The following is a 13,947-nucleotide window of genomic DNA, read 5'->3' on the forward strand; positions in this document are numbered from 1 at the left end:
ACATCAGAGAGTGCTGCAAGATGAGCTTTACTGAAACATAACTAAACGTGCACATTCCGGACACGGCGCTAGAGCCTACATCGTGCTGACCGCGATGTAGCGTTTGTGTCATCATCAATTCATCATGGTGCACAGATGTGATGGTCATATTCCAGTCCTGCTCCCCTGACCTGGAATATCTGGTGATCAAGTGTTGCCCATTCTACCCGCCAAGGGAGTCCACCACCTTACTTTTCGTCAATTGTTTATAGTAATGTTGTAAGATGGTTATAACATAAATGTTTGCTCTCTGATGCAGCTGCAAACACTGAATTTCATGACTTGTTCATGACAATAAATTCTGATCAACTGCTTCATCTTTTGGCAGCTCATTCTTTATTTCTGTCACTCTGGTCAATTCTGCCAACGATCCATCTGTGGTTTTGATTGCGTTTCTCTCTCACTTGAGTAATGTGGCATGCACATCACACGTTGTGGTGATTTGTGGAGGGGGTGCTGAGGCCAAGGGCAGAGTGTGCGGATGAGTTGGTTTGGCTGAAGACAGACGTGTCCTTCTTGTCCATGTGCTGTGATAATGTTGCAATAGACAAGCTGGACAAGGTTGAGGGTAGCTGGTAGGCTTGGAGTTAACGTGAGCCACGACTAACGACTGGAAACACTCCATTATGACTCTTGCCTTAGCCTGCCTACTGACATTAAGACATAGACTTCAGAACCTCAATGTGGATGACACAGGAGGTTCGCCGCGACGAAAACCTTGAACGCTGACAGAGTAACCCCGAAAACTGGAGTCCTGCCGCAATGGCCCTAGGTCCAACCAGAAGCTTCTATTGATAAAGACGTAAGAGACTGCAGATGTTGAAATCTAGAGCAAAAATATCTGGAGGGACTTTTTTGGGGGAGGAGACATGGAATTACTCGTCTTAATGCAGGGTCTCGACCCGAAAGATCAATTCCGTTCCCCACAGATGCTGTTGAGTTCCTCTTTGTTTTTTTGCCTCCACCCACCAGCTGAAAGAACAGGGGAGGGAAGAGTGACTCGTTCCTTACCTGCTCCACCTTCTTGGGGCCCTTCACTAATTCGTGCCGTTTCGGGATAGTTCCTCCATCGCAACCCATCTCAGGGCTCCTCAGGCCCGATCCACACGCAGGTACCTGAGAAACCGCGCACGCGCAGGCGCCTACGCCAGTTCCGGGATCCCCTCGATCCGGCGACGGGCAGGTCCTTCCGCCGCTGGAATCGCGGCTGTGGACGTTCAAGCCGCGCTCAGAGCTTTTGTGATGTTTGAATGGAGTTCTTGGGAGAAATTGCATTGCTTTTAATCCAATTCCACCCCCCTCACCCGGAAATCAGGGCATGAGGTCAAAATATAGAGTGGAAAGAAATGTATCCAACAAAGGTTGGGTTTCCTGGCCCTGGCTGGTCACAGCTATCAGAATCTATTTCAAACTCCTTTAACCAGAAGATAGAATGTTGGGCATACAAGAATATTCAAAATTAGGCCGATTATGAATAGGGGAAAGGATTCCATGAGCGAATCGTTGCGTGAATTTCTTGCAAATGATAAATATTGCATGTCTCAGAAAAGAGTAATTTTCAGGATTCAAGATTCTTGCATCGTCATGTAATAAAACAAAATGTAATATTGCACAAAATTTCCTTTAGTCTATCGTAAAGCAGACAAAAATCGCCAGCAGAAGAGAGTCTTCCCCCCGCCCGCCCCGCGGAGTCACTAGCCTCATGTAAACGGAGACATGGCTGTGGGAAGGGCAGGATTGGGAAATAAATGTTCCCGGGTACTAAGACAGAAAGTTAGGAAGAGGAGGTGGGGTAGCTCTGTTGGTAAGAAATGAAATTCAGGCGTTTGAAAGGAAAGACATTGAAACAGGTGGGGTAGAGTCTGTTTAGATAGAATTAAGAAATTGTAAAGGCATGAGGACCATAATGGGGGTCATTTACAGGCCTCCGAAAAGTAGCTTAGCTATCAGTAGAAGTATAAATCAGGAATTAAGAGTGGCATGTCAAAGTGGTAGCAATACAGTAGTTATGGGGGACTTTAACATGAAGGTGGACTGGGATAATCAGACGGGGGCAGAAGCACAAGAGACTGAGTTTATTGAATTTCTACCAGATACTTTCTTGGAGCAGCTAGTGGAGGAACCTACCAGGGGGAAGTTGATTCTGGACTTGGTGCTGTGCAGTGACGCAGAGTTAATAGTGACCTCTATGTAAGGGAGCCATTAGGGAATATTGACCATGGTATGGTTACTTTTGAGCTGCAATTAGAAAGGGAAAAAGAAAGGAAGTCGGAAGCATCTGTACTGCAGTTAAATAAAGGGGATTATGCAGCTATGAGGGAGGAGCTAGCCAAAATAAAATGGAAAGATACACTAGCTGGGAGGACAACTGGGGAAAAATGGCAGGTATTTTTGGATATTTTTCACAGGTTTCAGGACAAATTTATTCCAAAGTGGAGGAAAGGCTCCAGGAGATGCAAATGGCAGCCGTGGCTAACTAATGAAATCAAGTGTAATATCAAATCCAAAGGGAGTAAGTATAGGATAGCGAAGCGGAGTGGGAAGTTAGAGGTTTGGGAAACCCTCAAAGAGCATCAGAGGGTAACTAAGAAAGTCATAAGAGAGAGGAAAATGAAGTACGAGAGGAAATTAGCAAATAATATAATGGAGGATAGCAAAAGCTTTTTTAAATATGTGAAGAGGAAGAAATTGGTTCGGTCTAAAATTGGTCCATTAAGAGTGGAAAAGGGTGAAATTATTACCGGAAACAAGGAGATGGCCGAGGAATTTAACAAATACTTTGCAACTGTCTTCACCAAGGAGGATATGGGTTATGGTCAGTTAGGGGGTAGTGGTCATGCGGTACCAAGAGACTTGGGGAACTTTCCTGGGGAAGTAGGGGATCTGATGGATATCCGGATCCAGAAACAGGAGGTTGTGAGTAAATTGTTGGGACTGAGAGCTGATAAATCCCCAGGGTCTGATGGGCTGCATCCCAGGGTGCTTAAAGAAGTTGCTATGGAAATTGTGGAAGCACTGGTCAACATTTTCCAAAGTTCCATAGATTCGGGGGAGGTCCCTGAGGATTGGAGAGTGGCTGATGTGGTGCCGATTTTTAAGAAGGGAGGGAGGGAGAAAACAGGAAATAATAGACCGGTCAGCCTGACGTTGGTGGTGGGGAAGATATTGGAGTCTATCATAAAAGGAGTAATAGCAGAACACTTAGGCAGAAATAATAGTATAAGGGCTAGTCAGCATGGATTCCTTAAGGGTAAATCATGCTTGACTAACCTTCTGCAATTTTTCAAGGATGTGACAAAGAGGGTGGACTTGGGAGAGCCAGTGGATGTGGTGTATTTGGACTTCCAGAAGGCCTTTGATAAGGTACCGCACGGGAAACTAGTGGGCAAGATCAGGGAGCATGGATTTGGAGGTAAGGTGCTGACATGGATAGGAAATTGGTTAAGAAATAGGAAACAAAGGGTTGGGGTAAGCGGGTCTTTTTCAGGATGGCAAGATGTGACGAGTGGAGTGCCACAGGGATCGGTATTGGGTCCTCAGTTGTTTGTAATTTATGTAAATGATTTGGATGAGGGGATTATTAATAACTTGAGCAAATTTGCAGATGACACTAAACTGGGTGGCGGTGTGGGGTGTGAGGAGGATGTCAGGAAAATGCAGAGGGACTTGGACAGGTTGGGGGAGTGGGCTGCTGAATGGAAGGTGACGTTCAATGTGAGCAAATGTGAGGTTATCCATTTTGGGGGCAATAATAGGAAAGCTGAGTATTATTTAAATGGAGACAAGCTAGGGAGTGGGGAGGAGCAAATGGATCTGGGAGTACTTGTTCACCGGTCACTGAAGACTAGCATGCAGGTTCAGAAAGCTGTGAAGAAGGCTAATGGCATGTTGGCTTTCATAAAGAGGGGATTGGAGTATAGGAACAGAGACGCCCTTCTGCAGTTGTACAGGGCCCTGGTGAGACCCCACCTGGAGTATTGCGTCCAGTTCTGGTCTCCCATTTTGAGGAAGGACATACTAGCTATAGAGGGTGTGCAGCGCAAATTTACAAGGTTAGTTCCAGGGATGGCAGGGTTGACATATGCTGAAAGGCTAGAAAAACTGGACTTGTATCCGATGGAGTTAGAAGGATGAGGGGGGACATGATTGAGGTATACAAAATTATCAGGGGGATAGACAGGGTGAAGTCAGATTACTGGTTCCCAATGATGGGGGAGACGAGGACTAGAGGGCATAGTTTAAGAATACAGGGTAGGCCCTTTAGGACGGATATGAGAAAACATTTTTTTACCCAGAGAAGTGTGAATCTGTGGAATGCTCTGCCACAGAGGGTGGTAGAGGCAGATTCGCTGACTATGTTCAAAAGAGAGTTAGATAAGACTCTAGTGGGCAAAAGAGTTAAGGGTTATGGGGATAAGGCTGGAAAGGGGTACTGATGGTAGTGATCAGCCATGATCTGTAAAATGGCGGTGCTGGCTCGATGGGCCGAAGGGCCTACTCCAGCTCCTATTGTCTATTGTCTATTGCATCTGGGACCCAGATGCGAGTGCTGGAGCACCTTTTAAATTGCAGGGGGATCACGACCCCGTGGTCATACTCACCGGAGGAACTGCCGGATGCTGGCGCATGCTCTCGCGTGACGTCACCGAAGAAGCGGGGCGGCCATTTTCATCTTCAAATCGCCTGGGCCTGTGACCTGGATCCGTTTAACTGGGTTCCATGACTGCCTCTGAGGTAGGCGAGAGACCCAGTTGGATTCCGACGGGATTCACCAGGCAACCCCTTTCGAATTGCTGCGTAACTGGGGCACTACCCCTATTTTACCCAGCAGTTTGAAAGGGCCTATTGAGTGCCCCTGCCTCTGGTAGCAAGCCAGGCTTTAACATGGGGGGAGTGGGATCTGTCCGCACACACAAAGGTTCTGCCACACCTCGCTTCCTTGAAGAGCCTCACAATGGTGTCCAACCGCATCAACGCGGTGAACAGGGCACCTTCTCTGGACTGGAAAGACTCCTGACCTTGAACCTTGGCCACAACCTGCTGGGCAAACTCTACTCACGGACTTTCCATGGCCTGAGGAATCTTGCCCACCTTGACCTCCAACACAACCACATTGGGGCCATTGAGCCCGGCTACTTCAACCATCTACCTGGCAGGTTACACTCAACCTGCAAGAGAATATCCTCTTCTCCGTGCCCTGCAATGAGCCACAGTACTTTCTCCTGGGCTGGAATCGACTGGGCTCTGTGTACAGGGCGGAGGTGGCGGCAAGCAGCATCTTCCTGGATTTATCACCTAATGTGCTGGATGACCTGGTGGTATTTTACTAGATTATGCAGGCCTCTACACCCTGGACATTGGCCTGAGACAAGCCTGAGCAAGGGACAGCTGAAGCAGGTGTTCCTGGCACTGAGAGGGACCCTGATCATTGAGCTAAGGCAGCGCAAATCAGTGGCACCTGTTTTTGTTCCAAAATATGCAGTACGTGAGGGCCGTGGTTGGAGGGTGCTGCCAGACTGAAAAGTCGAGGGTGCTCTCACTGCCCCACCTCCCCCCCAAGCTACGCCCCTGCGTGGCTTTGCATCGAGTGCTTCCACAGCTGCACAGACTTCAGTCCAAACCATCAGCAACCAAGCTCCAGATGCACACCTCTGACACGACCAGGAAGCCTCCAGCACTCTCTTGCATTCCAGTTCTGATACCCCTTCAACCAGTCTCGAGCCAGTGATCAGCAGTCCACAGCCTGGTGTGACTCTCTTGACCATAATCGCCAGCAGCCCGCAGCCTTCGTGGGTTCCACGCCTTGAGTTACCAATAGCATGTGTGTTCTTCAGCCTCAGAGCCCCTTGCCACTCAGCTATCCCATGGGTCTTCTCCTCTGCTTTCCCTTCTCAAATAGGGATGGGGAGGGGGAGGTTTTCCCAGTTTCTGATGCCCTGCACCAGTCCTCTACTTCCCCAGATTCTGCAAACCCTCATGGCCACTGCCGAACACAGGCACCGCCATTTTGGGCCCAGTCCCCATTGTCGCAGGATTTTAAAATAAACCACCATCTGTTCTCGCTGCTGCCATCAGGAAAGAAGTATCGGCACCACCAGGTTCAGGAACAGCTGCTCCCCCTCCACCATCAGATTCCTCATGACAAACTCAATCATGGACTCATTTAAGGACTCTTACTTGTGCACTTTATTGATTTTTTAAATTCTCTCTCTATTGCACAGTCAGTTTGTTTACATCTGTTATCTGTTTACCGTTCTTTGTTTGTTTACATTGTAGTTTTTTTTGCACTACCAATTAGTGATAATTCTGCTGCGCCCACAGGAAAAAGAATCTCAAGGTTGTATATAATGTCATGCATGGACTCTGACAAATAAATCTGAAATCTGAATATCTTCTTTAACAGGCCATTTAAAGCCTATACAAAGCCATCGGCAGTCGGACAGGTTGGTTGGACCCTGTGGGGGAATGCAGTATCTCTGCTCCCCACTCTCCATGAGTCCACACCAGAGGCAGTGCTGCCATTACAGCAGCTCTGGCAGCATTGTCTTTTTTTTCAAAATAGTGAGAGAATGAATAATGATGATGTTCAAAGGGACCAAAGTCACTGTAAATCAGCACGAAAGCACAGCAAAGCAATTAGGAAGGCAATTTGAATAATAGGATATAATTGGTTTCTTGTCCTACACATTAGTACAATATACATGTGCACCAAAATTCTCACTTATAGCAGCCAAACTGGTACAGTACTTTGGAAAAGAAAACCTCCAATTGTGTACATTAAATTACCATACAGAAAGAGAACATTAAAAAAGAGGTAATAAATATTCAGTTACTGTTAGTGCATGAAAATAAATGGTATTTCAATAGGACAGACAAGTCATTTTGTGGTGCCAGAATAGTTGACGGTTAGGGTAGTAAAGTGAGGTTCAAGAGTCTGATAGCAGGCCATTGGGAAAAATATCTCTTCCGCACGTGGAAATAAAGGTCAGAATTTGAATTGATCTTAGCCGTACAGCTTCCTCCCTGATATGGGCAATGTGACGTGAATCAACAGAGTCTGCCATTGGGGATTTTGCCACCTTTACTGGGAGCAAAGATGAACCTCTCACTCCTGGCTTTAAGTTTCTTTCCACTAAGTATGTTACACATGTATAAATTACTGATAAGGTCTTAGTACTGGTGATACATTTGGCTTATTGGGAGTTGGCAATACTTGGATATTGGATATTTTCATTTCCCAGTGAAGCTGCAATCTTCAGGATGTAAAAGCAAAACACTGGAGATGCTGGAGATATGAAATTAAGACAGCAAACGTAGGAAATGTTCAGCAGGTCAGGCAGCATCCATGGGGAGAGAAACAGAGTTAACATTTCAGCTCCACGATCTTTCAACAAAACCGGGAGTAGCTGGGAAGAAATTTCAAGTTGTGGAGAGGAGTGGGGGCAAGAGCAAAGAGAAGAAAATTATAGATGGGTGATAGGATGGACAACAGGGGAGAACGAATGAAATACTGGTGGTGGGACCAGCTGAGAGTACATGGTGAAAAGTGATGAATAACAGAAGCTTTGGGTACTTGGTGAATTAAGTAATGATGATATTAGGTACTGATGAACTGGGCCATGGTGATAAACCGCTGAAGTGACCAAGGAATATCCTCTGCTTTCACACATCTGCGAACTGGGCCTTCCACTCAGAGGGACTGGTGCAGCCGGTCAGCACACTTTCCACTGCAGATCCTTACAAGTTTGCCGAGGTTTTCAATGTCATACCAAATCTCTCCTGAGGAAATGAAGGTGCTTTCTTCATTATGACATTAGTGTGTTGGGTCCAGGAAAGGTCCTCTGAGATAGCGACTCGCAGGAATTTAAATTTACTCACCCTTTCCACCTCAGATTCCACATGATCACTAGATCGTACCTTCTGGTTTTCCCTTCCTAAAGTCCAAAATCAACTCCTTGGTTTGATGACATTGAGTACAAGGTTGTTATTAGTACACCATTCAGCCAAGTTTTATATCTTCCACTTGTATAAATTTAAACATACAACACAGTAACCATGCCACTGAATTACACCAAATTAACCTACAACTGCCAGTACACTTTGAACAGTAGGAGAAAACCAGAGCCCCCAGAGGAAACCCACACAGACACAGGGAGAACGTACAAACTCCTTACAGACAGCGCAAGATTTGATCCCTGGTCCCAATCACTGGCACTGTAACAACATTATGCTAACCGTGCTGCCCAACTGCTGACTCATCACCTCTTTTTAATACAAGTCATCACCATGGTATCATCAGCAAATTTGTTGCTGGTGTTGTTATCGTACAGAGCGACACATTCATAAGTGTAAAGCAAGTAGAGCAGGGGGCTAAGAATGGAGCCCTGTGGTGCTCTGGTACCGATGGAGATTGTGGAGGAGATATTCTTACCAATCCTCACTGATTTTGGTCTGGAGATGAGAAAATACAGGATTCAATTACTCATTGGGGTAATAAGGCCCAGGTCTTGGAGTTTGTTGATCAGTTTTTGAGGGGAGGATAGTGTTGAATGCTGAACTGTAGTCGATAAAGAGCATCCTGATGCACAGCATGTGTCTTTGCTGCTCAGGTGTTCGAGGGCTTTGTGCAGAGACAGTGAGATGGCATCCACCATAGACCTGTTGCTGCGGATGGCAAATTGGAACGAGTCCATGTCGCCACTCAGACAGGAGCCTCTCAAAATACTCCATCACTGTTGATATGGGTGCCACTAATTGGTAGTCATTTAGGCAAGTTGCTACACTATTCTTGGGCACCTGGACAATCGAGGCATGTTTGAAACAGGTGGGTACCATTTGCCTGCCTGAGTGAGATGTTGAAGATATCCGTGAATAGATTGACAAGTTGGTCAGCAAAGGTTTTCAGTTCTTGGTCGGGTACTCCATTCATAACAGTTGCTTTCCTTGGATTCACTTTACTGATGTCAGCCTGCACGTCATCATCGGATTCTGACATTAGAGGATCATCAGGGGACATGGGGATGCGCAGTGGATCTATCTTGTTATGGTTGGCAAATCGGGCATATAAAGTATTGAGTTCATCTGGGAGAGAAGCTTTGCTGTCTCCTACTGGACCAGATTTGGTTTTGTAGCGGGTTATGTCATTTAGGCCCCACCACAGCTGTCAGGTATCCTTCGTAGTTTCCATTCTCGTCCAGAATCTCCACTTGGCCTGCTCCTTGTGTAATGACTCAAATGCCTGGGGTCAGAGGTCCAGAATCACACTCATCATCCATTCTACTCTTGAAACCAGAAGCCTATCTAAACTTTAAATGTATTGGAAATGGGCTGTATATGATGATAGAAATTGTAATTTGGTGGTTCCCCTGTACAATATGTTGGTGATGTCAAATGCTCTGTTTAAATGCCCTTTTTTCAGTGTTTGACCAAAAATCTCTACATATGAATGACCAAGCTGTACTCTGATAAATGGTATGAGCATTGATGGGGAGTGGTGAGGGGAGGTATTGTGTTTCTGTATAGCTTTACTTATCATTACAGAAAATAGAAACCAGTGATGGAGCCAGTTTGTTGGAGATAGGAGAATGAATCAGGGGCTATTCTCCTGTTTCTCTATCCTCAGTCTATCCAGCCATTCTGGCGATTTCCGTCGATGCTGGTGCCACTCACCTGATCCACACAACTCCACCCCCTCCTGGACCAATGCCCCCTCCCTTCACTCTCCACCACCACAGTCCCTCTTCCTCCACCCCCCTCAGCCAAGCAGCCCCTCCAATCCCTACCGGCGGCACCCGCCACTCCGCTCGCGCATGCGCGGGTCGCCGTGGGGATGGCGCTCCTGGAGGACGATGGTGTGGGGCCCGTGGAACGGTTCCGTGCGGATCTCCGGCGGTCTTGGCAGCCAATAACTGGAGCGTGTGGCTCGGGGCAGCAACTGGTGCGAGCCGAGCCGATGGACAGGTAGGGGACGAGGAGATGAGTTGGGGTGTTCATGGGCTGTCAAGTGGGTGCTGGGCTTTTGGTTGATGGGCAGTTGAGGGTAGCCGAGGAATGGGTGCTGGGTTGTTAAGGCTCAGGACTGGTGGGTAATGGATTGTCATGGGCTTGGGGATAATGTATGCTAGGTTACAAAGGGAATGGGGGTGAGAGGCCATGGCCTCTTGAGGGGACACAAGTAATGGGAGCTGTTGAGTTGGCGGCTAGGAATCGGTTGGGGTAGTGGCTTGAGTGAAGAGTAGGGCACTGAGAGAAAGAAGGGTGGGGTCTGAGTATGGGAACCAAGCCTGCTCTTTGGCTGTGATCAAGTCTTCATGAGTCACAAGGCCCTTTCAAACGGCTATGTAAAATGGGGTTAACCGGGGAATTTGTATGGTTAGCAGCCCACATACATGACAATTTGAAAAGGTCCAACCAGGTCAACTCGGCCAGAACCCAACCCATCCCTGACCTTCCTCAGGTGGTCAGGGAACCCTGTAAAACTTAGCCAGGCATCCTGCTCTTCCGGTTTGAAAGGGAAAATAGCCGACCCGGTTACTCTGGTGACATCAATGCTTGTGGGTGGGCATCACAGGGAAACCCCTAGCTGCTGCTGCAATGGGGGGGGGGGGGGAAGAGGGGCCACTGCCACGATGGCGGGGAGAGTGGGGGCCGCAATGCTCCAGTTCAAGGCGACGGCTCAATGCGGGAGTGCAGGAGCAATGGCCATCTTCCTTACCCATAATCCCCCATGGTCTGGTGCTGGCCTTGTGGATGCTGCCTCATCCTTATATTTCCAGCATTGTCTCTTAATGTCACTGACATCTTGAGAGAAGGCCAGAATTATAGGTGTATTTTACAGTTGCATTGAAAAGCATCTCTGCCAAACAAATGTCAATTGCAGATATTCACTTTCGGGGAATCTTGCATGTATGGAATTGAATGTCATACTCAATAGTGCTGGAGAAACTCAGCAGGTCACAGCATCCAGAGAAACCAAAATGCAGTTGATTTTTCAGGCCTGAACCCTTCTTCAGGAGTTCCAAAAATGAGGCAGATGCTGTATAAAAAGGGAGGAAGTGGCAGAGCGACTCAGCAAGGGAAGAGGAGAAAGAAGCTGAATAAGTGATAGGGGAGAGGGCAGAGAGCTAAGAAGGAGGGTGAGTTAGAGGAAGGGAGACAGAGGGATGACAGAAGGGGAAAGACTGGGGGAGGAGGTCAACAGAAATTGGAAAAGTCAATATTGATGCCATCTGATTGGAGACTGCCAATGGAATATAAAGTGTTATTCCTCCGATTTACGTGTGGCCTCAATTTGGCAGTGTAGGAGGCCATGGACAGACATGTCAGTGTGGCAATGATGTGTAGAATTAAAATAGTTGGCCTCAGGGAGGTCCTTGCTGTTTCAGCAGACAGAGCGAAGGTGCTCAACGAAGTCCTCTCCCAATCGGAAGTCCTGGATGCAATAAATGACCCGTGCAGATTCACAAGTGAAATGTTGCTTCACTTGGAAGGGTTGTTTGGGGCCCCATATAGTGGTGAGCGAGGAGGTGTCAATGCACATATTGAACTTCTTGTGGTCACAGGGGTGGGTACCAAGGAGGCAATTGGTGAGGGGGATGAATGCACAAGGGAGTTACAGAGGAAGTGTTCCATATGGAAAGCAGAGAGGAGTGGAAGATGTGTCTGGTGGTCCGATCCATTATAGTGGTTGAAATTGCTGAGGATACAGAGGCTCGTGGGATGGTAGGTGAGGACGAGGGGAACCTTGTCCTTGGTACGTCTTAGGGCAGGGGAAGGGCCAGGGCAGATGTGAGGGAAATAGAGATGTGGGTGAGGACTGAGTTAATGGCAGTAGAGGGGAAGCTACATTTACTGAAGAAGGACATTGTAGATATCCTGGAAAGGAAACCCTCATTTTGGGAAAAAATGCTGTGAAGACAGAGGAATTGAGGGAAAGGAAGAACATCCTAACTGGAGATAAGATGGGAAGATGTGTAGTTAAGTCAAGTTTATTGTCATCTGATTGTACAAGTTCAACCCGATGAAACAGCGTTCTATGGTCCTCGGTGCAATCACACAACCAGATATATCACATATACAGACATATAATACATATGCAGGACAAGTTTTCTGGCATCAAGGGTGACTTCAAAATTTTCTTTAACTGGCTGCTAAGTAAATTGCCTCCTGAATAAATGCTTGTTAATTATAGTTAATATATTTGAAAAAGTATAAAAAGTGGGAGAAGAGTTAGAAGGTTTAATGGAAAAATAATTATCTGTGAGATACTGACTAGCAGTTGCTGGAAATCTGAAGTAGGAGAGATTTCTGAAAATCCATGGTAGATCAGGTAGTTAAGGGATCAGAAATGGCCAATTATGTCTTAAACTGTAAATGCATTTTCTGAAAACGGTAAATTTGAGGATTTTAATTTTCCTAATCAGAAAATGAGATGCTGTTCCATGAACTTGATTGACCTTTGTTGGAATAGTGTGGGAATGCAAGGACAGGGAAGACAGAGTAAGATGAAGTATTGAAATAACAGGCCACTGGAAGCTTGGGCTCATTTTGTATTCTGAACAGAGATGGTCCTCAAGGTGATCGTCCAATCTACATTTGGTTTCTCCAATGGCAAGCATGTCACATCATTCAGGGTATTGTTACTTCACTTGGAGGGTCTGTTTGATGATGGATGATGGAAAGTGAAGAGGTAACTAGTGAGGGGCTGCATGTTCTGTTTATGTACGTGAATGTTCTCTGAGGTTCCAGTTTATCTTTCATTTAATACTCTATCCTATTCCCACTGTTTTTGGCCTTTTTTCTGCTTCAAGGTATATTTTTATGGTAAGCATAATTCATCTTGTATGTCAATTGTGTCAATTTGATATTAATTTGCATTAGAATCAAGTATTGACAAAATATTTGATTTTAATTTAAATGTCAAATAATCATAAAATGCTCAACTGTACAGAAGAGTTGCAAACTGATTTTTTATAAAAACGTTTTAATCATGTTTTCATACTTTATTGTAGTCTTGAGTCCATTTAATAAATTATTAACCTATGACATCTTTTCAGTTCTGATGTCCTAAAAGCAATTGAAAATGTTATTCAAAAATTACTGGAATATCTTGCAAAAGGAGAAGTCCCAGTTATCACTTTTGATAAAAGATCATCTTGGGAAAATATTAGGTATGTTTTTCCATGTTCAGATGCTGATTCGTGTATAGCATATATCTGGAAAAATGTAAATGTCCTGTTGGAATAAATTATGAGAAGCAAGTAACATTGTCTTTATTTGGTCCAAAAGCATCAATATTTGTAAAAAAGGAGAGTCAGTCAATCATGCTTTTACAGAAAATTCTTTGTGAACAAACTATTTTTTCTTCAGAAATAGAATCGATTGTAAATTTAAATTTGTGAATTAATAAGTTAATAGTACTGTGAATGATCCAGTTAATAGGTCACTATTAACTACCTTCCACTACCTACCACATGGAGCACTGAACAGAGCCAAAAAGAAGATTCACATTCAAAAAAAAGTTAAGAATGACTAAACATTGTGTTTGGAAAAATGCTAAATGCTTTACTTTTTGTTGAGAAAAGTTGGGAAGTTGAAGAGTGGGAAGTGGAGGCTCATAACTACATTACTTTTCCTTGTTCATACTATTATTTAAATTGTATGTCCTGGCAGGTTTGATGGCAATGTTGGTTTACAGATGATATCTGATTGCACTGTGAGCAAAGTGAAATGTGAATGTTCCAAATCTGCCCATAGGTTTGGTAAGTTCTTATTTCAGTGGTTACTGCCACACAAATCTTTGCTTTATTTCATACTGAATATGTAAGAATAAATTTCTCATTTTATATCACTACTCATACTTCATGTTATGCATAAGTCAGACTATTAGCAGTTTATAAGTGTACAATA

The 13,947-nt window shown here is 45.3% G+C and overlaps 2 protein-coding genes across 4 annotated transcripts in view; one reads left to right on the forward strand and one right to left on the reverse strand.

Moving 5' to 3' along the window:
• rtf2 (replication termination factor 2) overlaps positions 1 to 1,177 on the reverse strand; it is an 85,398-nt gene extending 84,221 nt beyond the window's left edge. The window contains exon 1 of the mRNA XM_069884749.1: positions 1,051 to 1,177. Coding sequence (XP_069740850.1) covers positions 1,051 to 1,119 — 69 coding nt within the window. The 5' untranslated portion in view covers positions 1,120 to 1,177. The remainder of the gene's footprint in view (positions 1 to 1,050) is intronic.
• An 8,608-nt stretch (positions 1,178 to 9,785) lies between these two features.
• The window catches only part of spo11 (SPO11 initiator of meiotic double stranded breaks), a 45,916-nt gene continuing 41,754 nt past the window's right edge, over positions 9,786 to 13,947 (forward strand). Inside the window, exons 1-3 of one of the 3 annotated variants that reach the window (XM_069884753.1) lie at positions 9,786 to 9,999; positions 13,095 to 13,208; positions 13,711 to 13,799. In XM_069884753.1, coding sequence (XP_069740854.1) covers positions 9,869 to 9,999; positions 13,095 to 13,208; positions 13,711 to 13,799 — 334 coding nt within the window. In that variant the 5' untranslated portion in view covers positions 9,786 to 9,868. The remainder of the gene's footprint in view (positions 10,000 to 13,094; positions 13,209 to 13,710; positions 13,800 to 13,947) is intronic. The other 2 variants (XM_069884750.1, XM_069884752.1) reach the window with 2 other exon arrangements.

The sequence above is a fragment of the Narcine bancroftii genome, chromosome 6 (assembly GCF_036971445.1).
Source record: "Narcine bancroftii isolate sNarBan1 chromosome 6, sNarBan1.hap1, whole genome shotgun sequence".
In the NCBI taxonomy this organism is placed as follows: Eukaryota; Metazoa; Chordata; class Chondrichthyes; order Torpediniformes; family Narcinidae; genus Narcine; species Narcine bancroftii.